This window comes from Budorcas taxicolor, chromosome 6, assembly GCF_023091745.1.
Source record: "Budorcas taxicolor isolate Tak-1 chromosome 6, Takin1.1, whole genome shotgun sequence".
NCBI lineage: Eukaryota > Metazoa > Chordata > Mammalia > Artiodactyla > Bovidae > Budorcas > Budorcas taxicolor.
In genome coordinates, this window is record NC_068915.1 from 13,498,138 (window position 1) to 13,525,205 (window position 27,068).

At 37.4% G+C, this 27,068-nt stretch overlaps 1 protein-coding gene across 1 annotated transcript in view; it reads left to right on the forward strand.

The window, feature by feature from the left end:
* The window catches only part of ZGRF1 (zinc finger GRF-type containing 1), a 51,995-nt gene that overhangs the window by 17,889 nt on the left and 7,038 nt on the right, over positions 1-27,068 (forward strand). The window contains exons 9-22 of the mRNA XM_052642202.1: positions 549-734; positions 2,529-2,631; positions 2,725-2,822; positions 5,143-5,266; positions 7,382-8,043; positions 8,924-9,062; positions 9,585-9,769; positions 10,554-10,750; positions 14,047-14,186; positions 16,923-17,066; positions 18,989-19,103; positions 20,200-20,462; positions 23,395-23,554; positions 26,901-26,978. Coding sequence (XP_052498162.1) covers positions 549-734; positions 2,529-2,631; positions 2,725-2,822; positions 5,143-5,266; positions 7,382-8,043; positions 8,924-9,062; positions 9,585-9,769; positions 10,554-10,750; positions 14,047-14,186; positions 16,923-17,066; positions 18,989-19,103; positions 20,200-20,462; positions 23,395-23,554; positions 26,901-26,978 — 2,594 coding nt within the window. The remainder of the gene's footprint in view (positions 1-548; positions 735-2,528; positions 2,632-2,724; positions 2,823-5,142; positions 5,267-7,381; positions 8,044-8,923; positions 9,063-9,584; positions 9,770-10,553; positions 10,751-14,046; positions 14,187-16,922; positions 17,067-18,988; positions 19,104-20,199; positions 20,463-23,394; positions 23,555-26,900; positions 26,979-27,068) is intronic.

Here is a 27,068-nt window from a genome sequence, read left to right on the forward strand (position 1 = left end):
GTTTCTGCCCTCAAGGAGCTTGCAGTTCAGTTAGTATACAGAAAAGAAGAAACTTCATTGTAGCATAATATGATGGCTATAGGGGCTTCCACAGTGGCTCAGCAGTAAAGAATCCGCGTGCAGTGCAGGCGCCACGGGAGACACGGGTTCAAACCCTGGGTCAGGAGGATCCCCTGGAGGAGGGCATGGTAGCCCAGTCCAGTATTCTGGCCTGGAGAATCTCATGGACAGAGGAGCCTGGTGAGCCACAGTCCATAGTCATAAAGAGTTGGACACGACTGAAGCAGCTTAGCATGCACTCACACACATGATGTCTGTAATGCAGAGCTGTGGGGAATTTCCTGGTGGTTCAATAGTTACGACTCTGTGCTTTCACTGTCTAGGGCCTAGGTTTGATCCTAAGTTGGGGAACTAAGATCCCACGAGCTGTGTGTCATGGCCAAAACAAAAAAGTAATACTTAATAGAAAACTGAATTATGCATTGTTTTCTTTGTATATATGCATTGTAAATACATTTCTCACTGCTCGTTTTAATACTTTACTGTAGCCTGTTGAGTTTCAAGGGCACCAAGTGAAAGGATCTGCTTCTAGCACTGTGATGGTCAGAGGACACAGCTCGCAGGTCGAATGCAGTCAGGTTTTGGATGGCACTGTGTATGAAAGCTGCACAACAAACGCTTGTTCTTTGACACCAGCGTTGCCTGGCACTTTTTTGCAGACTGACTTCTTGCAGGTAAAATTATTCTTACAGTCGCACCTTGCCAAATCCTTTTCTTTATGTCAATACTAAATTTTGCAGAGAAAGCATATTTACATCTTCGTACAGCTGTAAGTTAAAAAACAGCGTAGTAAATTCACATGAAGCATCATAAATCAAAGTAAGTAAGATAAAACTGTTTGAAAGATTTACTGCCTTTTTTAGAATCAGGAACTTGATTATTTTTCACTTCAGAGAATATTAGGAATTCATGACAAGAGCAAATAGGCAGATTATATGTAGAAAATATATTTTATAACAGCAATTAGATTTGTTTTCCTTCTGATATCCACCCCTCTCCCCTGCTAAGTAGATGGTAAGTACCTCTCATTGCTACTAGATAGAAGAGGTTATTGAGAAAAGGATGTATACATGTATTTGAAACAGTATCTGTTAAAGAGATTTAAAAATTTTCCATTTTATATTAAAGCATAAAACACATACAGAATAAGTGCACAGACCGTAAGTGCACAGCTCAGTAATTACCACAGGGTGAAGACAGCCGTGTAACCTCCACGCTTAAGAAACAGAGCATTACCATGGTTATTGGGGTTTATCAATTTGTTTATTTCTTATTAGGAGCTCTTGTAGTCAGTACTTTGGTTTGACTTTCTTCTATATTGCTAAGCTTATACTGTTTCCCCGTCCTTTTAATATATTGTAATTCAGGGATACCATTAGTTCTTAGTTTCATCAAAGGTAAGAGGTGTTTCTATTTCTCATTTCTTGTTTGTTTTGTTTTTGAGAGGAGAATAAAGAAGTACTCCATACTGAAAAAGAAATTTATGTCCATTTGTTTTATTTTTAAATATTTTCACATACATCAGTATGGTCATGTTTTACATCCCAAGTTTATAAAAAGTGTTCTAAGGCAAAATGACTGGATTTACCAAAAGAGATAAGAACTTTTAGAAGTGTTACAGATTGCTTGCACACAGCAGTATCTGAACTTAAAAAATTATCTTGTATTTCATAAAATCCCAAGATACTATAATTAACTGTAAGAAGCACCATTATAATGTATGATACTAAGAAATTAACACTAGTCAATTAACCTTACACCGTGCCTTTTCACTGCCTTTTAAAAAATGTGGTAAAAAACACATATTATAAAATTTACAATCTTCACCATTTTATGTGCACACTTTGGTAGTGGGAGGTACATTAACAGTGCTACGAAATAGATCTTCAGAACTTTGTTCACCTTCACTTGGATTTTTAATGTTATATTTAGTGAAAGACTCTTAGATTTATTTGAACATAGAGTTTTATTGTATATCACACTGCTTTGTTTTCTTGTCTTTCCATGAATACAATACTTTTTGTTTGATGCTAAACCGTAGTTTGATCTTCTTGAGGACATATAAACAATAGAATTGCTTTAATATGTCCAATATTAACAAGGCACAAATTCATATTTGTGATCATTATTTGACCAGTATGACTCTTGCATGTAGTTGCACTTGCACAGGCAGAGATAACTGTGTCCCAGCTGTTGTCTGTGCTATGGAGATGTAAAATGTCTTTATTTTCAAGGTGTATGCCCACCTCAAAGATGTTATGAGATAAGAAATATGAGCCATACGATTTGATGAAATATAATATACTCTACTTTCCCTGAATGGAATTGGCTTCATAACATCTCTTTGTTTTTCTGTGTCTCAAGTTATAACTATAAACTATATATATATGTATATATAGATAGATAGGTAAAGTTATGGATGTATACACACTTTTTTCTAAACTGATAAATGAATCTCTATTTTCTAGTTTCCAAATGAAGAAAACTTTCCAAGAGGAGATACTAGCTTTACTATTCAAGACAATTTTCAAGTGAGAGCTGAGTTTATTAAGGACTTGACTAAAAATGATTGTAAGTATATTATAAATACAATATAATATTAAAAAGTTATTTGACATTGAACAAACTAGTATATAAATATTCATGCTTTTTCCCCCCCGACAGCAATTTTAGATTTCCCTCCTAAAGATTCAGACCATTTATATAATTATTTGGATAATAATTTTAAATCAACAGAGAGGACTTCGTGGGAAAAAAATAAGGTATAATGTGAACAAAGTTGTTTTTCTTTCTGCTTTGTTTTTGTGGCCACACCCTGCAGCTTGTGGGATTTTAGTTCCATAATTAGGGATGCACCGATCCCCGATAGTAAAGCGTTGAGTCCTAACCACTCGACTGCCAGGGAATCCCCTAAACAGTTTTAATAGTTGTCAGTAAAAAATTTTGGTGAATCTTAGAAACAGCAAGTGTAATTACCCTGAGACTGAAGAGCTGGGTGGGTTCAAGAATGTGAACGAAGGGCATAGTAGCTGGATTGTGGAAAGTCACAGGGAAAGCAGTAATCAAATGAAATTGGGAAAGTGAGTAGGACCAGATACATGAAGTCTTGCAGGTCAGATTAAGAGGTTTAACATTGGTCTATGTTCCATTGCGAAATTACTGAAGGGTTTCAGCAGAAAACTCATTACATTTACATTTTTAAAAGGTTTTGCTGGCTGCTGTGTGGAAGATGGATTTGATGGACACTGTGGTGGAAGCAAGGAAACCAGTTAAAATGAGCTGTAGATGACAGTGACTTGAAGAAGAGACCGCGGCAGTGAAAGTATAGAGGAGTTGGTAGTTAGGTGTAAGATAAATTTTGGAGTCAGAAGCATGGATGTTGCTGGATTGGATGTAGAGAGCAGAGTGAAGGAAGGGGAGGAGAAAGCCTCCTGGATTTCTGACTTAACAAAGTGGACTGAAGTGGGCTTTACTGAGTGCAGTCAGCTGCAGGGCTCTATTCGTCTGCTAGGGCTGCTGTAACGGAGGGTGAGTGACTTAAACAACAGAAATTTATTTTGTCACAGTTCTGGAGGGTAGAAGTCCAAGATCAAGTTTCGGATGAGAACTCTATTCCTGGCATACGGACGGCTACCTTCTCACTATGTTCTCATGTATACTTCCTTGGTATGTGCACATGGATAAAGAGAGTGCAAGACAGTGAGAATTCTCTTCTTATAAGGACACTAATTCTGGTGGATCAGGGTACCACTCTTAGGGCTTCATTTAACCTTTATTACCTCTTAAAGGCCCCATCTGCAAACACAGTCACACTGGGAGACGGGGAAGAAAGCAATAATAAAAGGTGTTGCGTCGTACTGGGGACCCACTAAGAGGCCTGTAAAACAAAACTCAGGATTGTCCTCCCTGAAGAATAAGAAAAGTAAGGTATTCACATACCAGTTCCCATCTCTTTGGCTGGAGGTTACTCCTTGTTATATTAACCACCTGGCACGTTTTGCCTGCTCTACCTGCTGTCGCAGCCACTGTCCGCAGACAGAAAGATGTAGATGCTGAGGTAGGAAGCCTGGGACAGGTAGAGGAGCAATGCCCCAACTGTAGATGACCTCCGAGATAGGCCAGGGAGACATGGCAGGACAGCAACAGCGTCTGCTACAGTGGTTAACGGTGGGACTCTTAGGAATTTTTCAGTGGGCTGTGCTTCCCGCCATGCAGAAGAGTCTGATCTACTGGGAGAGACACAGAAGCGGACTTGCAGAGAAAGAGACAGAGTTAGTGGCAGCAGAAGCCCCAATTCCAGCTGGTTTTGAGGCCCTGGCTCCAGCTCTGTTCAATTCATACTGGATTTTTTTTTCATTGGAGGATAATTGCTTTACAATGTTGTGTTGGTTTCTGCCACATATCAAGATGAATCAGCCATAGGTATAGATAGGTCCCCTCTCTCTTGAACCTGCCTGTCACCTCCCACTCCATCCTACCCCTCTAGGTTATCACAGAGCACTGCAACCCATATTAGATTTTTAAGGTGATTAATTTCTAGAAGTAGCAACAAAATTAAATCCTATTAGAAGGAGAATAACATAGAGATGATATGACTGTTCAGATATGGAATATATTAGGAGTTTATTCCATTTAGAAGCAATATTTTGAAGTTTAGATCAACTGTAGATATACCCTAGACCTAAGGGCATAAAGAGAAAGCTGTTCAGGCCTTGGGTTTGCAGGAAGTGTTGCCTTCCCAGCTCCAGACATGAGGTCTGCTTAAGCCTGTGTCCCTAAGACTGGAGCCTGATCTTCACAACCAAATCCCCATAACTCATATCAATCCAAATCAGAATCTGACCCATTTCAAATAAATCTAACAGGTTTATGTTCTGTATTTCACTTTCCAATATCCTTGTTTATTTTAGTGCATGTGTTCTATCCTGCCCCTTTCGGAAGGAACTTGGCCCCACTATAGCTCTGCACAATGTGCTTGAAAGCATTGTTTTTATAATACAGTTACTAGAATTTGCTCAGGCTATAGGGGAAAAATGCAATAAGAGGATTTGGTCTGTAGTTTTGTCTCTTCTCTCTGGATAGGTGATGTCACCAGAACAGAAGATCTCCACATTAAGCCCTGTTTCTACTTTATCTTTTAACTCAAGAGACGATGACTTCATGCTAGAATTCTCTGAGGAGTCCCTGAAAACGCAAACTTTACCTGGTAATGTTCACTTTCTCAACGTACATAATTGTTCCTGTAATTATCTAATTATGGTTCTAATCTATCTGTCCATGTAAAATGAAAATTTTCATTTGAGAGATTGCTGCTGCTGCTGCTGCTAAGTCTCTTCAGTTGTGTCCAACTCTGTGTGACCCCATAGACGGCAGCCCACCAGGCTCCCCGGTCCCTGGGATTCTCCAGACAAGAACACTGGAGTGGGTTGCCATTTCCTTCTCCAATGCATGAAAGTGAAAAGTGAAAGGGAAGTCGCTCAGTCGTGTCCGAGTCTTCGCAACCCCATGGACTGCAGCCTACCAGGCTCCTCTGTCCATGGTATTTTCCAGGCAAGAGTACTGGAGTGGGGTGCCATCGCCGCCTTCGTGAGAGATTGCTACTAAACTAAAAATAATCTTGAAACCAGACTCACTGTCTTATACCCTCACGCCTTCCCACACTCTGCTTTGACTTTTTCTGTTGAGGACAGCTCTTACTTCCAAATCCAGTACTCCCTTCTAGTTCTCTGGTACCTTCCTTCTTCTTTATCCTCTCATCTTCTCATCTCAGACCTCTACCATTGCCAACACTTCTCACAGCTGTAATTCCAGAGCCTGGCCCCTCTGTAGCCCCTTCCCCTCCCAGGGAACGGGTTCATTGTGAATGTCAATCATGGTTGACCTTCTCATAACCTCTTAGCTTCCCCTCTTTTGCTCTGGGATCCTGGCATTATCAGGGAGCTCTTCAACTGCTGCGACCTCAACTGCATTCTCAGGCTTCTGTGTCTTCATACATTACACCTCTTCCCTATGAGTAATTTCCTGCTTCTTGATAAGATAATATATCTATAGGATCTCTTCCACTAACTTCTGTTCCTCTCTGTTTTCTTGCAATCTCATCAGTGTATCTTCCCTTGATTCTGAAGTTAGGCTGAGTGAGGAGTAAAGTTGTAGGTAATTTTTTGGTCGTGGGTGGATGATATAAAAATGAAAGCTGTGAAGTGTCTGGAGAATTGGGTTGGGGAAGGTTTAGTGAGTGTGGGTGGTAGAAGAAGCAAGGTAGGAAAGAGTCAGTGTGGGAAGAGTGAGCATTGAAAACAAGTGAAGTGATAGTAACAGACAGATGGTCTACACAGACCTGCCATGACTTTTACTATTTAATCAGATTTTAACTTTCCTGTCAATGTTGCTTAATCAGTTTGTTAGGATTACATCATAACACTTTACAAAAGAATGCCATTGACTTACCTGCTGTCCTGCTACCTTCCCAAGTGACTGCCAGGGTTTATTTCCAACGAAACAGAAACTCTGTCAAGAAGGAACATTATTATAAAATAGGAAACCATAGCATTTTAGGTAAAAACTTTAAGCTGATATAGTTCTCATGCAGTATTACTATTTATTCAGCAAATATTACTGCTTTTAATATTTTCAGGAATATATCAACTACTAGTGATGCTGAAAGGAATTCTGAAACTCAGCCAAAATCTGCCATAACATGTGTTTACCACAGTTGAACTCTTATCACATAACAATGTATCAAAATAAAGCTAAAAGTCTTCTTTACCTTGAAGGTCAACATATTAATCCATGAGTATAATAAATATATGAGAGGTTATAACACATCAATAAATAAACCTTGAACTTCAGTCTCTGGAGAAGGAATATAAAGTTGAGAACAAAACCTAAGTTTGGTTTCTTGTCTTAACTCTGCCAATTGGTAGTTATGTTACCTCTAGGCCTTGGTTGGCAACCTCATCTGTAAAGTGAGAATGATGAATCCCTTCTTGGTTGTAAAGTACTTGAAAAGTTCAGTGCTATATAAATATAATGCAGTATTTGGTGGGGTAGGTGTGGTGGTGGTGAATGGAAATTATTAGCTAAGAAAAGAAAAAGAGAAGGATTTCAATATCAACCTTAAAAAGGTTTCAGAGTCTCAAATTAAGTTTGAAATTTTTATTTTTTTGAGACCAAAACCGTTAAAATTTTTTAAAAGGAAATGTGATTTTCTTTTCTGGCACAAGGCAGAAGGTAATTTTTGCTTTTTTGTATGGATACCCACTGTTTTCTAAAGATTGAGTGATATCTATAATACATTTTTAATCAGCTCTTTTTTTTTCAGTAATGAAAAAATCAAGTTCTCTGGAGAATAAGAAGAACCTTCAAAGGCTTTCCTTTGAAGTAAGTAGAACCCGAGCTCCACTTGTTACTCTGCCACCTGCCAGTGGGCCACCTGACTTAGATTCTTGTTCATTTATGATGGACTGTGACAGGCAAAAGTCTTCCGGTTTTCCCATATTCAGCCTGTGTGAAGAGTCAGCAGTTCCTTCTTTTAGCTTTGGGCCCAAGGACCAAAGTGAAGCTTCTTTCTCTAACGAATCTAGGGAAATGACTCCAAGTGATGTTTCACTTCTTGATAATACATCTACTCAAAGCAAGTGGCTGAAATATCAAAATATACGCCAGTGCAACTTGACTGCTCCAGACAGAGTTGATGAGAAAGTAACAGATGGCTTCTTTGCTGAGGCTGTTTCTGGGATGCATTTTAGTAACACAGGTGAAAGAGAGAATGATGCTGTGAATGAAAGTTCTTTAGACTCTGTGCATTTACAAATGATGAAACACATGCTTCTGCAGCAGCAGCAGGATTTTAGCAGTCAAGATTCGGTTTGCAGAAAGAAGGCATTTTCTTTGAATATAAACGAGGCTTCTAAGACTGAGGAAATTCAGAATTTGTTAGGAGAGTATGCCTACTACAACTGCAGTCTAACAGGAGATTTACAGGTGAGGAAATGTACCAGTGTTTTCTTGGTGCATCTTTTCCAGTACTTATCTGAATTTCAGCCAAAGAATTACCAAAGTCATACAGGTGAAATGATTTTAGTCTTAAAGCCAGTGGCTTTAGGATTTTTTTTTAGAGTTTTCCAGAACTCTTGCTACAGTCACATTTTTTAAAAAAATTCTTTTTATTTATTTAATGAATTTATTTGGCTGCACCAGGTCTTAGTTGTGGCCTATGGGATCTTAGTTCCCTGATCAGGAATCAAACCCAGGCTCCCTGCATTGGGAGCATGGAGTCTTAGCCACTGGACCGCCAGGAAAGTCCCAGTCCCATCTTTGACTTAAGACCTTTCTAGAGGTTGTAACCACTAAATTACATATTTGAGAGTGTCTGGTGCAGTATCTGGCACATAAAAGGTACTTAAATTATAGTTCTGTTTCCACCATCACTTCCACCACTACTATTACTGTTGTTTTCATTTTTACTATCAGCTCAGTTTTGATTATTTTCATTTCACTATCAGCTCAGTTTTGCTGACCAGATCATTATTACGGTAAAGGTACATCCTATTTACATTGGTTATGAATAATTCTTACTGTAATTGTGACCAGAAGTAGAGATACATAATGATTCATTCACATCAGATAAATTTTTCCTACAAAAATATTTAAAAATTTATTAAGGGGCCAACAAGAAAAGTTAGTCTTACTTATCATTAAAAGTGCGATGTCATAGCCTTTCCTGCTATACTCAATTTCTCATTTAAAATTAGAAAATGATTTTCATGCATTCTGGAAATCAAAAGAAAAAATACCTATAGAATTTGCTTATAAACAGTATTTTTCTGGAGTTATTGTAATAACTTGAATTATTGCATTTCAGGAGGTAAATGACTCTGAGCTATGCTTCCCAAGTGGACAGAAAGTAAAATCTGCATGTCTTCCCCAAAGGCAAATTCACATACCAGCTGTTTTTCAGTCTCCTGCTCATTATAAGCAGATTTTTACATCTTGTCTCACAGGTATGAGACAAGATTTTTTAAAAAATTTTATTATGATTGATTGCTGCTTAATGTCAATAGTATAGCTGTGAGAAAGTGTAGTATCTTATATTATGAATTTTTACATTAAATTTCTGCTTGAGATATGGTATTTTCTATATATTTAATCCAGGTTTTGACAGTAACTTATATTTTAATTTCAGATCAAAATTGTCTATTTAAGACAATTTAAGAGTGGGAAATGACAGCATTATCTTTTTCAATATGTAGTATAAAAATTTTTTTAAAACTAGAAGTGTTAGAGGTAGTTTTGATAAATCAAGTAGGAAATTTTAAGTATGGTGTGTGATTAGTTTTGATTGTTTTTTTATACAAGAGTAATACTCGTCTTTTTAAAAATGGATGTTAATGTTACAGTTTACTCTGTCAAAGGCTATTTTCAGATTTAACTAATAGTACATATCTGATACAAATGTGAAATTATTTTATATTTAATTTTCATCTGTATATATTTTTAAATTACCTTAAAAAATTTTTTTGTAGAACATTTAAATATATTGCTATTTGGATTAGCACAAAGGCTGCACAAAGCTCTTTCAAAAGTTGACATATCATTTTACACATCATCAGATGGAGACAAACTGAAAAATGTAGACAATAATGTGCCATCCTGCCATCATCAGCAGCCTGCAAAACTGGTCATGGTTAAAAAGGAAGGTCCAAATAAGGTATTTTTCCCTCTTCCCCTCCTTTTGTTAGACTTACTTGTTTATAAAAGTCTTGGTACCTGTTGCTGTACAAAAGGTTAAAGTGTTAAGTCTTGACTAGGAGTCTTCTGCTTGAGGCATTAGTAACTAACATATAGTAAACACTCAGTACATTTTTTCTGAAAGATGATCTGCATTCGAGGATACAAAAATATGAGTTAAGATCAGCTTTCAGATTGCTTGGGAACTTGCTGCAAAGTAGCAGATGGAGAAAAAGATGTAAAAGGAAATTTTATATAATACTGGAATTTATAAAATAGGAGGGATGCGCAAATTACAGGAAGAGCACTGAGAAGGGAATGTGTCACCACCTGAGGGCTTAGCGATTGCAGGGATGACCCTGAAGAAAGTAAGGGCTGAAACTGGTCTCTAGTATGAGTAACAAAACTGATAAGGCCAGAGGAATAGGGAAGCATACTGACTTAATTCATATTGCTGATAACATTATTATAGAAGAAGTTAGTAAAATGTGTATAATGTTGACTGATGGTTTGTACTTGTAACTGTACTTTCACTCATAATACAACTTTCCTCCACTGCTTGCGTATTCCACTTCATCGTTAGTTGAGTTTGTAAATTTGGACTTAAATTTAGTTGCAAAAGCAAGAATTCATAAATAATATTGGAGAAGTCTCCAAGCAGCCTTTAGAGAAGTCTTGACAAACATGGTACTAAGACAGCAAAATAAATAAATAAATAAAAACATTATTTTTCTTACTAAGTTTCAGTATCTTTGTCCCCTCAGGGTCGTCTCTTTTATACCTGTGATGGACCCAAAGCTAACCAATGTAAATTTTTTAAGTGGTTTGAAGAAATGACCCCAGGATATTCAACACAGGAAAAATCTCTACCTAGCATGGTTTTAAGTGATATAAAAAGTATTGGCTTCTACTTAAGAAGTCAAAACATACCCCTCTATGAGGAATGCCAACTTTTCGTGAGGTATGTTTTATGATGCTAAGTAACTGCCTCTAATTGTATCAAAATAGTAACCTCACATCACCAGTTTTCAAAGAGATTGAGTTAGGAAAAATATCTAAAAGATACCTCAGTTTTTATAACTATAAAATGGGAATAATTCTCTAAAGCTGTTTCTGGTCCCGTCTAAATATTGAGCAGATATTTGGGGTGGCTCAGTGGTAAAGAATCTGCCTGCGAATGCAAGAGATGCAGGAGATGTATGTTTGATTCCTGGGTCAGGAAGATCCCCTGGAGAAAGAAACGGTAACCCACTCCAGTATTCTTACCTGGAAAATCCCATGGACGGAGGAGCCTGGTGGGTTACAGTCCACAGGGTTGCAGAGAGTCAGACACAACTTAGCAAGTAAACCACATTAAACAAACATTGAGCAGTGTCAGCAATATCAAGATTACTGACAGGAATGCCATTTTTCTAACCACTTTTACATTAATCATAATCCTAAGGAAAACTCTGAAACAAATCCCAAGAATAATTTTTATCAGTGCAGGATAATACATAGTGATCATTCACAAACCTCAGCTACATAGTTTATAGTATCATAGAATGCTACTTTTTGGAAACAGTTGTTATAAAAGTTGAATTACCCAAAAAGTAAAATAATGATCATTTGGATGATAATTTAATAATAACAGCATTTATTGGGAGCTTGTATATGTCAGGTACTCTTCTAAATACTCTGCAATATTATTTAATTGTCATAATTTATAAGCTATGGAAATATAATCTATTACTCCATTTTACAGTTATAGAAACTGAAGTATTCTTTTAGATACCATTCCTATCTGTCTCTTTTAAAAGTAATGACGTTTCTGTGAGGCTTGTCTTTGACACAGTATATTTTTATTGTGTATATATAGGAGATCCAACCAGTCCATTCTAAAGGAGATCAGTCCTGGGTGCTCTTTGGGAGGAATGATGCTAAAGCTGAAACTCCAGTACTTTGGCCACCTCATGCAAAGAGTTGACTCATTGGAAAAGACTGTGATGCTGGGAGGGATTGGGGGCGGGAGGAGAAGGGGATGAAAGAGGATAAGATGGCTGGATGGCATCACTGACTCAATGGACATGAGTTTGAGTGAACTCCGGGAGTTGGTGATAGACAGGGGGGCCTGGCGTGCTGCAATTCATGGGGTCGCAAAGATTTGGACATGACTGAGCGACTGAACTGAACTGAACTGAACTGATATATACATATGAAAGTGTGCTTCCCGATGGTTCAGTGGTAAAGAACTCACCTGCCAATGCACAAGTAGAAAGAGATACAGGTTTGATCCCTGGGTCAGGAAGATCCCCTCGAGAAGAAAATGGCAACCCACTCCAGTATTTTTGCCTGGGAAATCTCATGAACAGAGGAGCCTGTTTGGCTACAGTCCAGTTCAGTTCAGTCGCTCAGTCATGTTGGACTCTGTGCGACCCCATGGACTTCAGCACGCCAGGCTTCCCTGTCCATCACCAACCCCTAGAGCTTGCTCAAACTCATGTTCATCAAGTCGGTGATGCCATCCAACCATCTCATCCTCTGTTGTCTCCTTCTCCTCCTGCTTTCAATCTTTCCTAGCATCACAGTCTTTTCAAATGAGTCAGTTCTTCACATCAGGTGGCCAAAGTATTGGAGTCTCAGCTTCAGTATCAGTCCTTCCAATGAATATTCAGGACTGATTCCCTTTAGGATGGACTGGTTTGATCTCCTTGCACTCCAAGGGACTCTCAAGAGTCTTCTCCAACACCACACTTCAGAAGCATCAATTCTTTGGTGCTCAGCTTTCTTTATAGTCCAGCTCTCACATCCATACATGACTACTGGAAAAACCATAGCTTTGACTAGACAGACATTTGTTGGCAAAGTATTATCTCTGCTTTTTAATATGGTATCTAGGTTGGTCACAGATTTTCTTCCAAGGAGCAAGCATCTTTTAATTTCATGGCTGCAGTCACCATGTGCAGTGATTTTGGAGCCCAAGGAAATAAAGTCTGCCACTGTTTCCATTGTTTCCCCATCTATTTGCCATAAAGTGATGGGACTGTATGCCACAATCTTCATTTTCTGAGTGTTGAATTTTAAGCCAGCTTTTAAACTCTCCTCTTTCACTTTCATCAAGAGGCTCTTTAGTTCTTTTTCGCTTTCTACCATAAAGGTGGTGTCATCCTCATGTCTGGGGTTATTGATATTTCTCCCAGCAGTCTTGATTCCAGCTTGTAATTCATCCAGCCCAGCATTTCTCATGATGTACTCTGCATATAAGTTAAATAAGCAGGGTGACAATATACAACTTCAGCGTACTCCTTTCCAGATTTGGAACCAGTCTGCTGTTCCATGTCCAGTTCTAACTGTTGCTTCTTGACCTGCATACAGATTTCTCAGGAGGAAGATAAGGTCGTCTGGTATTCCCATCTCTTTAAGAATCTTCCACATTTTGTTGTGATCCACACAGTCAGAGGCTTTGGCATAGTCAATAAAGCAGAAGTAGATGTTTTTCTGGAACTCTCTTGCTTTTTTGATGATCCAACGGATATTGTCTATTTGATCTCTGGTTCCTCTGCCTTTTCTAAATCCAGCTTGAACATCTGGAATTACATGGTTACAGTCCATGGGGGCTACAGTCCATGGGTCATAAGAGAGTCGGGCATGACTTATTGACTAATCAGAACAACAGTATATAAAAGCATATAAACATACACACTCTTTGGTTCTTTCCTTTTCATACTCTATTTTAAAGAAATTTTTAAAAAAACATTCGTACTTTGAAACTTTCAGGTGCAAAATAAGTCCTGTAGATGTAATATACAGCATGGTGACTGTGGTTAATATTATTTTACTGTATATTTGAAAGTTGATAAGAGTAAGATTTCTCATTACAATAAAAAAAATTTAAACATGCAATGAGTTCTTCAGTGCTTTTTAAAAAAATTCAATATATTTGTTTATTTGGTATGCCTTGCAGCATGTGGGATGTTAGTTCCCCAGCTAGGGATCAAACCCAAGTCCTCTGCAGTGAATGCTTGGCATCCTAATCACTGGGCCACCAGGGAATTCCCCTTTATTTATTTAAAAATAAAAAACTTCATCCATTTTTTTTTTTACAAGAAAAAAACTTTGTGATTATGTGGTGATGGATGTTAACTTATTATGGTGATAATTTCATAGTATACACATAAATCATGATGTTGTACACCTGGAATAATGTATGTTAATTATCTCAAAAAAACTTCATACTTCAATATTCAAATTCAGTTTTGTCTCTTACTCATTTTGCAGAAAAGGATTTGATTTTCAAAGAAAACGGTACGGTAAACTAAAGAAGTTTACTACTGTAGATCCTGAATTTTATAATGAACCTAAGAGCAAACTTTATCTTAAACTGAGTCGGAAAGAAAGTTCATCTGCTTACAGCAAAGGTGGGTTGATATGATGCTGCTGTGACTGAGTCTAGCCTTGTATCTCAGTTATATGTGTGGTGTGCTGTGTGCTCTTTGTATGAACTATAGGTAGCTATAATAGGTACTAGATTTAGCTTTGCTTTGTTGACTCACTTTAATCATTTAAAATAACTAATCAAATAACTAAAGCAAGCTAGGTGAGGATAAATCACAGGAGTAGGTCGTGAAACCAACATAATAATTAACCCAAATTAGTGTACATAAGGTCCTTAGAAAGCATATTTTAAGTTTTAAGGTTTTTAAAATGTTACTCAAGTGATATAGTTCTGTAAATAATCTTATAGAATTTATCTTTTTTACTTAATAGTATAATATATTGCTGCAATATACAGATATTATTGATGTTGATCTAAAATCTAGTCTAGATTACTTGTTTTGTGTATAGCATTTTATTTTGTGACTGTGCCACAGTTCATTCATTCACTCTTCCATCGATGATCATTTGGTTTCTAAGGTCTGCCATTGTGAACAGTGTGCCATAAATATTCTTATACTATCCTGTAGATGTGCAGGAGTTTCTTTTAGATATAATTCCAGGAATCAAAATGCTGTTACAGGAAATGAAAATGCCACACAAACCTGTAGGCTGTAGTGCCAAACTGATTTCTAAAGTGGTGACATCAATTTATACTCCTATCTTGTGACTCAGCATACTCAAATGAGTATAAAATGATCTCATTGTGGTTTTAGTTTGCATTTCTCTGCTTGCCAGTGATGTTGAACAGCTCTTCATGTGTTTATTAGTTATATATTTCTCCTTACCCATTTTATTATTGTGTTGTTTATAATCTTACCATTCTTTATATATTTTTCATGTAATCTTTTGTTGATATATAAATATATATATGGTGACTATCTTCCTTCATGTATAAAATAGTAATAATAATACTACCTATCTGACATTTAAAATGTCTGCTGACCCAGAATGTAACATAGGTTATTGTGTTTTACTTAAAACACAAAATTCCCATACATACATGACCTGCTGATGGACTCTGATCTATTTACCTATCCTAGGTGCTTAGCAGTTACGTGGGTTGCTGCCGCATTTCTCATGCTCAAAGTCCTTTTGGTAGCCTTAGTTTTTTCCCCAGAGTTTAACCTCAGGATGGATTCTGGAGTCAACTGCTCCAAGAGTGATAGGATTATTCCATCATCTATTAAATAATGTTCCAGTTGGCCTTCTGTACCTGTAATTCCTTGGTTGGTAAGCTTGGAGTTAACCTAGGAATCTGTTGGGGGAAATTCTTTGTGTATGTGTTTTTAGAATTCCTTTCTATCTCTGAAGGATTAGTGGTTTCCCAGCTTTGTAAGATTTTGTAAGATTTTATCATCCTTTTTGGCCCGTTCCTTTTGTGACTTCCTTAAGAATCTCTGAAATAAGTCTGGCTTTCCCTGCCCCACCGCTGGCTGTTTTCTAGCACTGTACTGGATTTGGATTTCATATGTCTTCTGTCATTTCAATAGGATTTAGGGAGAAAGGAGAGGTTTTTTTTCTGTCAGCTATTTTGAATTGGAGATCTTTTTAAAATTGTGAACATTAAATAAAAAAGTATTTGCAAATAGGAAATTGCTTAAGTATATGTTACCTCAATTGGCAGATATTTTTAAGTAAATGGGATATAAATTATACTATAGGTCAGCTTTTCCTCAGTTTCCTAAATATATTTCCTTAAAAAAAATAGTTCTGTAGGGGTACTGAATGTGAGTTAATATAAGAATTTTAAAAATTGGTTCCACATTAAACAACCTTAATTCAAGATTTTTCAGTTTTAATATGTGATTTGCATTGGACTTACAAAAGTGGGAACGTAGTTTTCTTTAAACAGTAATTTTCCCCTTCATACTTATAGTGATTAAGTTATAAAAGAGTGAGTGAAGTTGCTCAGTCGTGTCCAACTGTTTGCAACCCCATGGGCTGTAGCCTACCATGTTCCTCCATCCATGGGATTTTCCAGGCAGGAGTACTGGAGTGGGTTGCCATTTCCTTCTCCAGAGGATCTTCCCTACCCAGGAATTGAACCTGGGTCTGCCACATTGTAGGCAGACGCTTTACCATCTGAGGCACCAGGGAAATCACTAAGTTATAAAGTAAAGCAGCAAATACAGCTATTAATATTATAAGTAAGTTTTAGAACAAATGGAATTGACTCGTTGCAGGTGTAAATTCAAACTGATGGTAGGAATGATGCAGGGGTAGTCTGGGAAGTAGCCTGCTAGCCATGAGTGCTCAGTGTACTGTGGAGAAGAGAGGAGAACATTGATTAATCTGGAGCATCTTGTTAACTGGAAGTCTATTAAGAGAACTTGTATTCTATCCACAGATTGCCACATTTATTTGAGCATGGAAACCATTAAAGGGCAGAGCATCTTTTTAGGCTAATATTCTCCCTTGGAAAAATCAAATGTAGCTATAAAACTGTTTTATAAGAGAAAAATGAGTTAGATGTTGTTTTTATTTATAGTGTTTTTTTAAAAAAATAATTATGAAGTAACTTTAAAAGCATAAAATTGAGTTAAAATCATGGAAATGAAATGGTACCAGTTCAGGTCTCTGTTTGGGTGGAATCATGTCAATTATAATAACCATATTTGTTTTTTGAAAAACAGTGTAGGACTAAGCATCAAAGAAAATCCGAGGTAGCTTTGGATTGAGGATTGTTCTGAGACCTGTAAAAGTGTTTGTCTTTTCAGATGATCTTTGGGTGGTTTCAAAAACCCTAGACTTTGAATTGGATACTTTTATTGCATGTAGTACTTTCTTTGGACCATCATCTATCAATGAGGTAGAGCTTCTACCTTTGAAAGGTTATTTCCCTTCAAACTGGCCCACTAACAGTAAGTATTACTATGACCATATTACTTTATATTTAAAAAGAATGAAAGACATGTGATGCACTGTAAGCAAGCCTGCCAACTTTGTGTGGGATCATTTGATTAAAGCCAACAAAAAAGGAGAAGGAAATGGCAACCCACTCCAGTATTCTTGCCTGGAAAAGTCCATGGATAGAAAAACCTGGTGGGCTGCGGTCCATGGGGTTACACCACTGAGCACACAGGCATGAGGCGGGTGGAGGCAGATGGATTGGTAGCAGTGAAAAAGCCAACAAAAAACATCCGCCTCAAAAAAAAAGAAAAAAAAATCCGCGCCTACTTCCTATTGGGCTTCCCTAATAGCTCAGTTGGTAAAGAATCCACCTGCAATGCAGGAGACCCCAGTTCGATTCCTGGGTCGGGAAGATCCACCGGAGAAGGGAAAGGCTACCCACTCCAGTCTTCTGGCCTAGAGAATTCCATGGATCATATAGAGTCAGAGAGCCGGGAGTCGCAAAGAGTCAGACACGACTGGGCCACTTTCACTTTCACTTCTTCCTATTACTGTATACGATGTTCCTAAAAACATGTATACAGAATATTTTTATAGCTCAAGTCCCAGAGCGCTAACAGTACAGTAAAATCTTGACCTCTCACTTAAGTGTTCTGTTATAGTTGAATTTTACATGGTATATACTTGATTTCTAAAAATATAAATAAGAATTTTCTTAATTTCTTACAAGTTCTGGTTCTTGATTTATTTAATTCTCTTGGTTTATTCTAGTAGTATATATTTAATAAACCATTTTTATATTGAGAAGGTCTTGTAGATTTTACAGGAGATTTTGTGAGCAGTTGGATACGATGATTTTCATTTTGAGGCTGTTTTATCATCTGCCTTTAGAAATTCTTTTTTCTTTTTGGCCATATTGTGTGGCATGCAGGATCTTAGTTCCCTAACCAGGAGTCAACCTGTACCTGTGTATTGGGAGCATGGAGTCTTATTAACCTCTAGATTGCCAAGGAGGTCCCAAGAAATTCTTAATAACACAATAGGGTATGAGCCTTATTTATTTATTTTTTAAATTATTATTAGTTTTTAATAAAGAAAGCTTTAGTAAGCTCAAACTGAAAGTGAAGGTCACTCAGTTGTGTCTGGTTCTTTGCGAACCCATGGACTATATATAGTCCATGGAATTCTTGAGGCCAGAATACTGGAGTGGGTAGCCTTTCCCTTCTCCAGGGGATCTTTCCAACCTGGTAAGCTGAATCCCTATCCAATTCTATGAATCTGTTACTTCTCTATACATTTTGATCTCTGGAATAATTTCTGATGGTTCAATTTGATCCATAACTAATTAAGACATGGCATTTAATGACCCATTTCACCTATTTCATAGACTTTTTAAACTTCATTTTTTTTTCCCTTTAGAACTGAATAAACCTCATCAATCAGCTTGAGTTCAGTAAGAGCCTAATTAAGTGAACACTTGTTATTTTTCGAATGCATATTTTCATATTTGTTGCAGTTGTTTCCTCACCAATAAACAGCATTCTAATTTTCTGCTTTCCTTATATTTCTATAAAATAACTGAGGAAAAAAATGTTCAAATTACACACACGCTACTATATAGTACAATGTGATATGCTGATTAAATGGAACTGCCAGCTGTTAAGCAGTGTCGCCATGCCCTAACAGTTGTTCTTGTGTCATTAACTGATATATGGAAGTCCAAATTTGATATGTTATGCAGTTTATAAAGTATGAATGAGCAGGTAGTATACTGGTTTAATGGATAAACAGACTTCTGCATATACTTAAGGGTTTATTTTATGTTGTGACTAACCCATATAACTGAGTTATATGGACATTTAATAGTTTTTTTTAAAATTTTTTTTGTCCATTTGTTTGCATTAAATGTTCATGTTTTGTATTCCGTCTATAGCAGTGGTCCACGCCTTATTGGTTTGTAATGCCAGCACAGAGCTGACCACTTTAAAAAATATTCGGGACTACTTTAATCCAGCTACTCTGCCTCTAACACAGTACCTGATAGCAATGTAAGTCGGTGTTTACCTTTGGGTCATTGGTGGTATTCAAAAATGGTGACTAATCATGAGTATGAAAATGGAGTAAAAGTACATTACATAAATTTTTGCCAATAAAGTGTTAATTTTCTTTCAGGGATTATGGGGTTCCTCTTCATTAGTAGTTAAAAAGAGAAAGGGGAGGTACACATCATTTCCCAACAATTAATCTGTTTATTTATTTATTGTGGTTGGGGCTAACAAGGGTTACTGCAGATATTTTTCATTTTTTAAGGAATAATTTCTTAAGGATCTTTTGAGTGTTTTTATTTTTTTATTTATCTGTACTTTTATGTTGCAAATTATTAAACATTTAAAATTATGTAACATTTTACAGCTTTAACACAGTATATGTATTGATACTGATCTTATTCTTGACATAACCTATATCTTCATTTTTAATTTCTCAACCACCTTGTCCCTTTCTTTAAAAAATTGGAAGTGACATGTTGAATTCACTATAAAGTGATAGAAAAAGTCTACATTCTAATTTGGAATGTTATGATCTAACTTGTGGTATTTCATTTTTTTTCACCATAATGAAGTCCTAGGTAAAAAAGTAAATATCTTTATCCAGTATGTCATTTATCTACTTTGAAATGAATTCAGTCTTTTTTTTTTAATTCAGTCTTAATAGAAATAAAACCAGTTTATTTCCATTTTACCTTAAATGGAAGCTATATTAATTGTCTTAGTTGGTTTTGTTTAACAGAACATGGGCTTTAAAGTTAGCATACCACTTATTAACTGTGTGCTTTTAGAGGAAAAGGTTAATATTTCTATACCTCTATATGGGATAAATAAGTACTTAGTGTTGTTGTGAAGATTACATCAAGTAACATAAAGTAACATAAAATGCTTAGCATACTGCCAGCGTATAGTAGGTTTTCAACAAATGTTCTGTTTTCATCCACCCTCCTCCAAACTGGGGTATATGTTCATTTGTGTCTCAAAAAAAACCATTCTCTGTGATGCTTATAAAGTGACGGCTAAGTTACAAATAGGTCTACTTACCTGTTTCAAAAGCCTTTCATTTAAAAAAATCTTTTTCACGCTGCCTTTTTACTAGGTCTTCATCAACTACAGTGAACAACAAGAGAGTCAATAAGAGAAAGTTTATCCCACCAGCCTTCTCAAATATCAACACAAAATTTGAACTACTCAGTATAGAAGCAACACTGAAGTTGGCTAGTGAGTTAATTCAGGCGCACAAGTTAAACAAGGATCAAGCTGCAGCTCTAATTCAGATAGCGCAAATGATGGCATCACGCCAGAGTGTTGAAGAAGCGAAGGAACTGGCAATTCACACCCTCCCTATCACGATCATCCACGGTAAGAAGCAGGAGAGAAAACAGTTCTAATAGTAAATACATTGTTATATAAGCTGTGTCACTCAATCTGCACCTTTGTAATTTCCTAGTCAAACAAGATTCCAGAATAACTCAATAGATTTTTTCAAACCTGAACCCCCTTCAGTATCTTTCTCTCTAGATTAAGTGATTTTCTCTTAACCCTCCTCCCTCTCTGTTACTCTTTCTTTCCCCCCATTAGATCAGTCACTGAGATGTCCCTTCTAGTTTCCTCCTATTTTTCGTACTGATGTTTCATTTTCATTTCACATTTTCTATCCTCTCCCGCTCATTTGTACCCACTCAATCCAGGCCTTTAACATACCTCCATATCGCCTAGTTAGAGTGTGGGCTCTCTTAGCTTTCATTCCCTCCTCTGTAAAATAAAGTTTGATAATAGCATCTGTCTCATAGGTTTGGGGGATCAAATGTTAACATAGATAAAGAGCTCAGAATGGTACCTGGCACATGGGAGGCACTTAGTAAAGTTAGCGTGTATTAGTTATCATGATCTCACACAGCTTTCTAATTGATCTACCTTTAGTTTTTCCTTTCTTCATATTTTCACTCAAGTTGTTGTTCAGTCGCTAAGTTGTATCCAACCCTTTGCAACCCCATGAACTGCAACAAGCCAGGCTTCACTCAAGTTCAGTCGCTCAGTCGTGTCCGACTCTTTGCGACCCCATGAATCGCAGCATGCCAGGCCTCCCTGTCCATCACCATCTCCCGGAGTTCACTCAGACTCACGTCCATCGAGTCAGTGATGCCATCCAGCCATCTCATCCTCTGTTGTCCCCTTCTCCTCCTGCCCCTAATCCCTCCCAGCATCACAGTCTTTTCCAATGAGTCAGCTCTTTGCATGAGGTGGCCAAAGTATTGGAGTTTCAGCTTCAGCATCATTCCTTCCAAAGAAATCCCAGGGCTGATCTTCAGAATGGACTGGTTGGATCTCCTTGCAGTCCAAGGGACTCTCAAGACTCTTCTCCAACACCACAGTTCAAAAGCATCAATTCTTCGGCGCTCAGCCTTCTTCACAGTCCAACTCTCACATGCGTACATGACCACTGGAAAAACCATAGCCTTGACTAGACGGACCTTAGTCGGCAAAGTAATGTCTCTGCTTTTGAATATGCTATCTAGGTTGGTCATAACTTTTCTTCCAAGGAGTAAGCGTGTTTTAATTTCATGGCTGCAGTCACCATCTGCAGTGATTTGGGAGCCCCAAAAAATAAAGTCTGACACTGTTTCCACTGTTTCCCCATCTATTTCCCATGAAGTGATGGGACGGGATGCCATGATCTTCATTTTCTGAATGTTGAGCTTTAAGCCAACTTTTTCACTCTCCTCTTTGACTTTCATCAAGAGGCTTTGTAGTTCCTCTTCACTTTCTGCCATAAGGGTGGTATCATCTGCATATCTGAGGTTATTGATATTTCTCCTGGCAATCTTGATTCCAGCTTGTGCTTCTTCCAGCCCAGCGTTTCTCATGATGTACTTTACTCTGCATACAAGTTAAATAAGTAGGGTGACAGTATACAGCCTTGATGTACTCCTTTCCTAATTTGGAACCAGTCTGTTGTCCCATGTCCAGTTCTAACTGTTCCTTCCTGACCTGCATACAGATTTCTCAAGAGGCAGGTCAGGTGGTCTGGTATTCCCATCTCTCTCAGAATTTTCCACAGTGTATTGTGATCCACACAGTCAAAGGCTTTGGCATAGTCAATAAAGCAGAAATAGATGTTTTTCTGGAACTCTCTTGCTTTTTCCATGATCCAGTGGATGTTGGCAATTTGATCTCTGGTTCCTCTGCCTTTTCTAAAACCAGCTTGAACATCAGGAAGTTCACAGTTCACATATTGTTGAAGCCTGGCTTGGAGAATTTTGAGCATTACTGTACTAGCATGTGAGATGAGTGCAGTTGTTCGGTAGTTTGAGCATTCTTTGGCATTGACTTTCTTAGGGATTGGAATGAAAACTGACCTTTTCCAGTCCTATGGCCACTGCTGAGTTTTCCAAATTTGCTGGCATATTGAGTGCAGCACTTTCCCAGCATCATCTTTCAGGATTTGAAATAGCTCCACTGGAATTCCATCACCTCCACTAGCTTTGTTCGTAGTGATGCTTTCTAAGGCCCGCTTGACTTCACATTCCAGGATGTCTGGCTCTAGATGAGTGATCACACCATTGTGATTATGCAGGTCATGAAGATCTTTTTTGTACAGTTCTTCTGTGTATTCTTGCCACCTCTTCTTAATATCTTCTTCTTCTGTTAGGTCCATACCATTTACTCAAGTAGTTTTTCTTAAAAAAAAAAAAAAATCTGACTAAGTCAGTTCCATTGCTTAAAATTCTTCATTGATTTCCATTGGCCTTTAAAATATAATTCAAACTTTTAGCCTTAGCAAGCAAAACTCTGCGATTTATCCCCTTGTCGTCTTTGTCAGACCGCCTCCTCTCTTGCCTTTTTGCTACAGGCCATACAGAAATATTTACCAGCTTCATGCTTTGTCACCTCTCTGCCTGGAATGATCCTTTCCTTAAGAGTTGGGATATCTTACCCTGGAAGACTTAGTTCTCCTATTTTTATTTTTAGGAAGTGTTCCCATCTCCACCAAAGGAAAGAGAGATGTTCTTTCTGTAATGCCAATAGCGTTACTTAACCGTATTGTTTTATCATTGTTCTTTACTTGTCTGTCTTCCTAAGTAGACTGTGGTCTCGTTAAATGTGAAAGTCTTTGATTATCTATGCATTTACTCCTTGTGCTAATTAAACACAAGGTGGGCACACAATATTTTTAAATAAATTAATTAAATGAAGGAGAGAGGGAGATGGATGGATGAGATATTTCTTGTGCTTTTCAGAAATTTATTTACAATATTGCCTTTACTTTTCTTCCCCCCTTCAAAATAATTAGGCGTTTTCGGAGCAGGGAAGAGTTACTTGCTGGCCGTGGTGATTTTGTTTTTTGTGCAACTATTTGAAAAATGTGAAGCTCTTACAGTTGGAAATGCAAGACCGTGGAAACTTCTAATTTCTTCTTCTACTAATGTAGCTGTTGATAGAGTGCTTCTTGGGTAGGTAGGACAGGTGTATTTAAGTGCCTAATGTTTTAGGTTGCTGTTGAGAGGCAGTCTACCATGGGCCCTGAGTGTCCACGCACATTTGTGCTGGGCATCCTGGACAGGCAAGGCCTTTGTCTCTGACTCAAGAACCAGAGTCCATGAAACAGGAAGAGGCTGACTTAATAGTTTGTAAGTAGGATAAAATACATACGAAACGTGACAGTTTTGACACAGGATGGGATACTCATGTAAAAATCTAGCCAAGGACATATGTTGTTGGGGGAGGCAATCCCCCTAACCCAACACATTTTCCCAGTTGTGTTTGCAGTAAGCAACCTTGACTGATGATGTGATATCTCCCTCCAGGACCAACAGCAGAGTTGCTGATTTCTTGTTACAAAAATAGTGGATGTCCAGGCTCAGTGTTCCTTTCCTACAGTCCACTGCAGTGCAGGGGTCCGTCTGCATTCTCTGTGTCTCCTCATACGACTTGGGGACCACAGGAGACCACTGTAGACACGTTAGTGCTTATGCTGCATCCTATGCCATGAGTAAAAGTCCTTTGTCTCTGACCCAGGAGCTTAGGGTGGCTACTTTGAAAGTAGGCTAAAATTGCAGAACCAGGTTACAGGTTGTTCTCTCATCTACCTTCCTGTATGAACACATAGTAGTAAAATAGCTAACAGTTTGATTAGATTATGTTTTGGTTTCAATAAGAGGGATCCACCTTTAGTTTTACCTTTGTCCCATCCTTGTGCCAAAATCATCAGGTTTTGTATGTGATTTTTTTCCTTGTTGCTGTTGTTTAGTTACTAAATCATATCCAACTCTTTATGGCCCCATGGACTGTAGCCCACCAGGCTCCTCTGTCCGTGGGATTTTCCAGGCAAGAATACTGGAGTGGGTTGCCATTTCCTTCTCCAGGGGATCTTCCCGATCCATTCTTCCAGGGGTTTAACACAGGGATTAAACCCATGTCTCCTGCATTGGCAGGCAGATTCTTTACTACTGAGCCACCAGGGAAGCTTGATCTTTTTTCCTACTTACAAACTGAAAGGTTAACCTCTTGCTGTTTCATGGAAGCAATAGTGCAATCTGTTATACAGGGTAAAATTTTTGTGTAAGATTTTTAAAAAATGCAAAGAAGGTATCACATAATGTTTTACCAGTATTCCAATGTTTAATGATCTGAATTTTAACATAAATGATAAAGTTTGATTAGGAGAAATAATCCATTATTTATAAGTATAGCTTTTTAAAAAATTAACTTTTATAATTGCATTAGGTAATGGGTATAGTAGAAAATATGCAGCCCTAACATTTTATTACATTTCTTTACAGACTTTCAATACATATACACACAGTCATTTTGTTTCCCAAACTTAGTTTTCAACAGTATATACTGTTTGTTTTGTGTCCTGCTTTTTTTTTTACTCAGATTATTTCTTAATGGTATTGTCTTCGAAACCAAAATTGTCATAGCTCTATTTTTTTAATTTAAATTTATTTATTTTAATTGGAGGCTAATTACTTTACAATATTGTATTGGTTCTGCCACACATCAACATGAATCCGCCACGGGTGTACACGTGTTCCCCTTCCTGAACCCCCCCCCCACCTCCCTCCCCATAGCTCTATTATATGCCATGATTTTTGATCTATAAACAATTTTTGATCAGTAAGGTCTTTCCAAGCCTTTGCTATTATAAATAATATTGTAACCAAGATCCTTAAACATAAATCTTTGTCTCCATTTCTGATTCTTTTCTGAAGACAAACCTAGGCCTAGAACAAAAGGTATGAACATTTTAAAGCTTCTTGATATTCTTTGTAAGATTGCCCTCTAGGCAAGTTCTACCTGTGTGTACTATTCTAAATAATCTAACAGTGGCTGAGGATATTTTTTGACTCAGGATAATGAGCAGTTACTTGGGGACAAACTAGAAAGAACTTTAGATTGCTTAGCTTGAGATAAAAATTTAACTCTGATCTGTTTAGAAGAGAAAAATCAAGAAGCTAGAAGAGTGAGGACTGACTATGAAAGGAAACAAAAAACAGAGAAGAGATTCTTTAATGCTTAAGCCTCTGATGAGGGCCTGAGGATTGTGGACTGCAGTTAGGATCTGTATCTATCCCAACTGCATGTAAGCTGGACCCAGACATTTCTTCACACTGAACTGACATTTAGCTATGTACTTGGATAATGCATTTCAACCGCAATGGAGAGAATAGGATGAAGAATTTCTTGAGAAGAAATAAAATATTTTTTGCCCATGATATGATGAGGATACTACACTGTTCTCATAGAATTAACACACTTATATTGAAAAACATATATAAACTAGTTTTTCAGACTGAAAAATAGCTGCTATCCAAGACAAAAACTTAAAAAATGCAAAACTTGAAGTCTATTCATGTATTGATTGACATTAAACAAATTGCTTCAAGATTATCTAGGAAAACGATGTTTGCAGAGCCATAGTTTCTTTCATTTTCCAGTTCTTTATTCCCCATTTGAGGTGATAGATGTTTCAGAAGTCTGGATGTTCAATGAGTCCCTCCTCTGTTCCTCACATAAAGCAGGAGCTGTAAGATACGTAAGAGGGAAGGGAGAGGGCTGCTGCTGCACAAAGCCCTTACTAGGGGGGTCACGGGTGTGGAAGAACAGTCACCCATATCTTTTGGAGGTAGACAGACTTGCCCAGGTTTGATTCATGATTGCCTCACTTATTAGCCATGTGGCCTGACTTAGCAAAATACCTGACTTAGAGCTGAGTTTCAGTTCCTCATCTCTAAGATGAGATATCGTGCAGAGCTGTAAGGAGTATTAAATTATCAAGGCAAGGTATATAAAGAGGCTAACACTCTTCCCACTAAATCTTCATGTTAAATATATGGTAGCTATTGCTTTCCACGATGTCTTTAGGGCAGTTTTGTCTTTTTTGTTTATTTTTGTGGGGTTGTTTTTTTTTTGGCCATGCCATGCGGCTTGTAGGATCTTCTAGAATTCCTCAACCAGGGATGGAACTGGGCCACAGCAGTGAGTTCTTGATCAGTAGATTGTCAGGGAGTCCCTAGGGCAATTTTATTTGTGATAAATTCTAACATCAGTATTTTATGAACATTTCATGAGCCCTCAACATAAGATAATACACATTTTTAAAAATTCTCTGAAATACATTTTATAAAAAGTTTTTCAGCTACATTGCCTTTGAGTTTAGGCATTTCACATTAAACTACATGACTATAAAATATATTGTTATACAAAGTTATTTTAATAATGTGTATATTATATGAAAGTTTGTTTTAGATTCTGTTTTCTAAACAGTAAATCTGTTTCACCCTGTTTTCTTTAAAGGCTTCTTAGTCTTGGATTTGAAAAGTTTGTCAGAGTTGGGAGTGTCAGAAAGATTGCCAAGCCAGTTTTACCTTACAGGTAAGAATGCCAAAATTCAAAAGTCACAGAATGTGCACAGAAGTATAATTTTACATAACTCTTACCTTAAATTTGGTTTTTGAAGAAGAC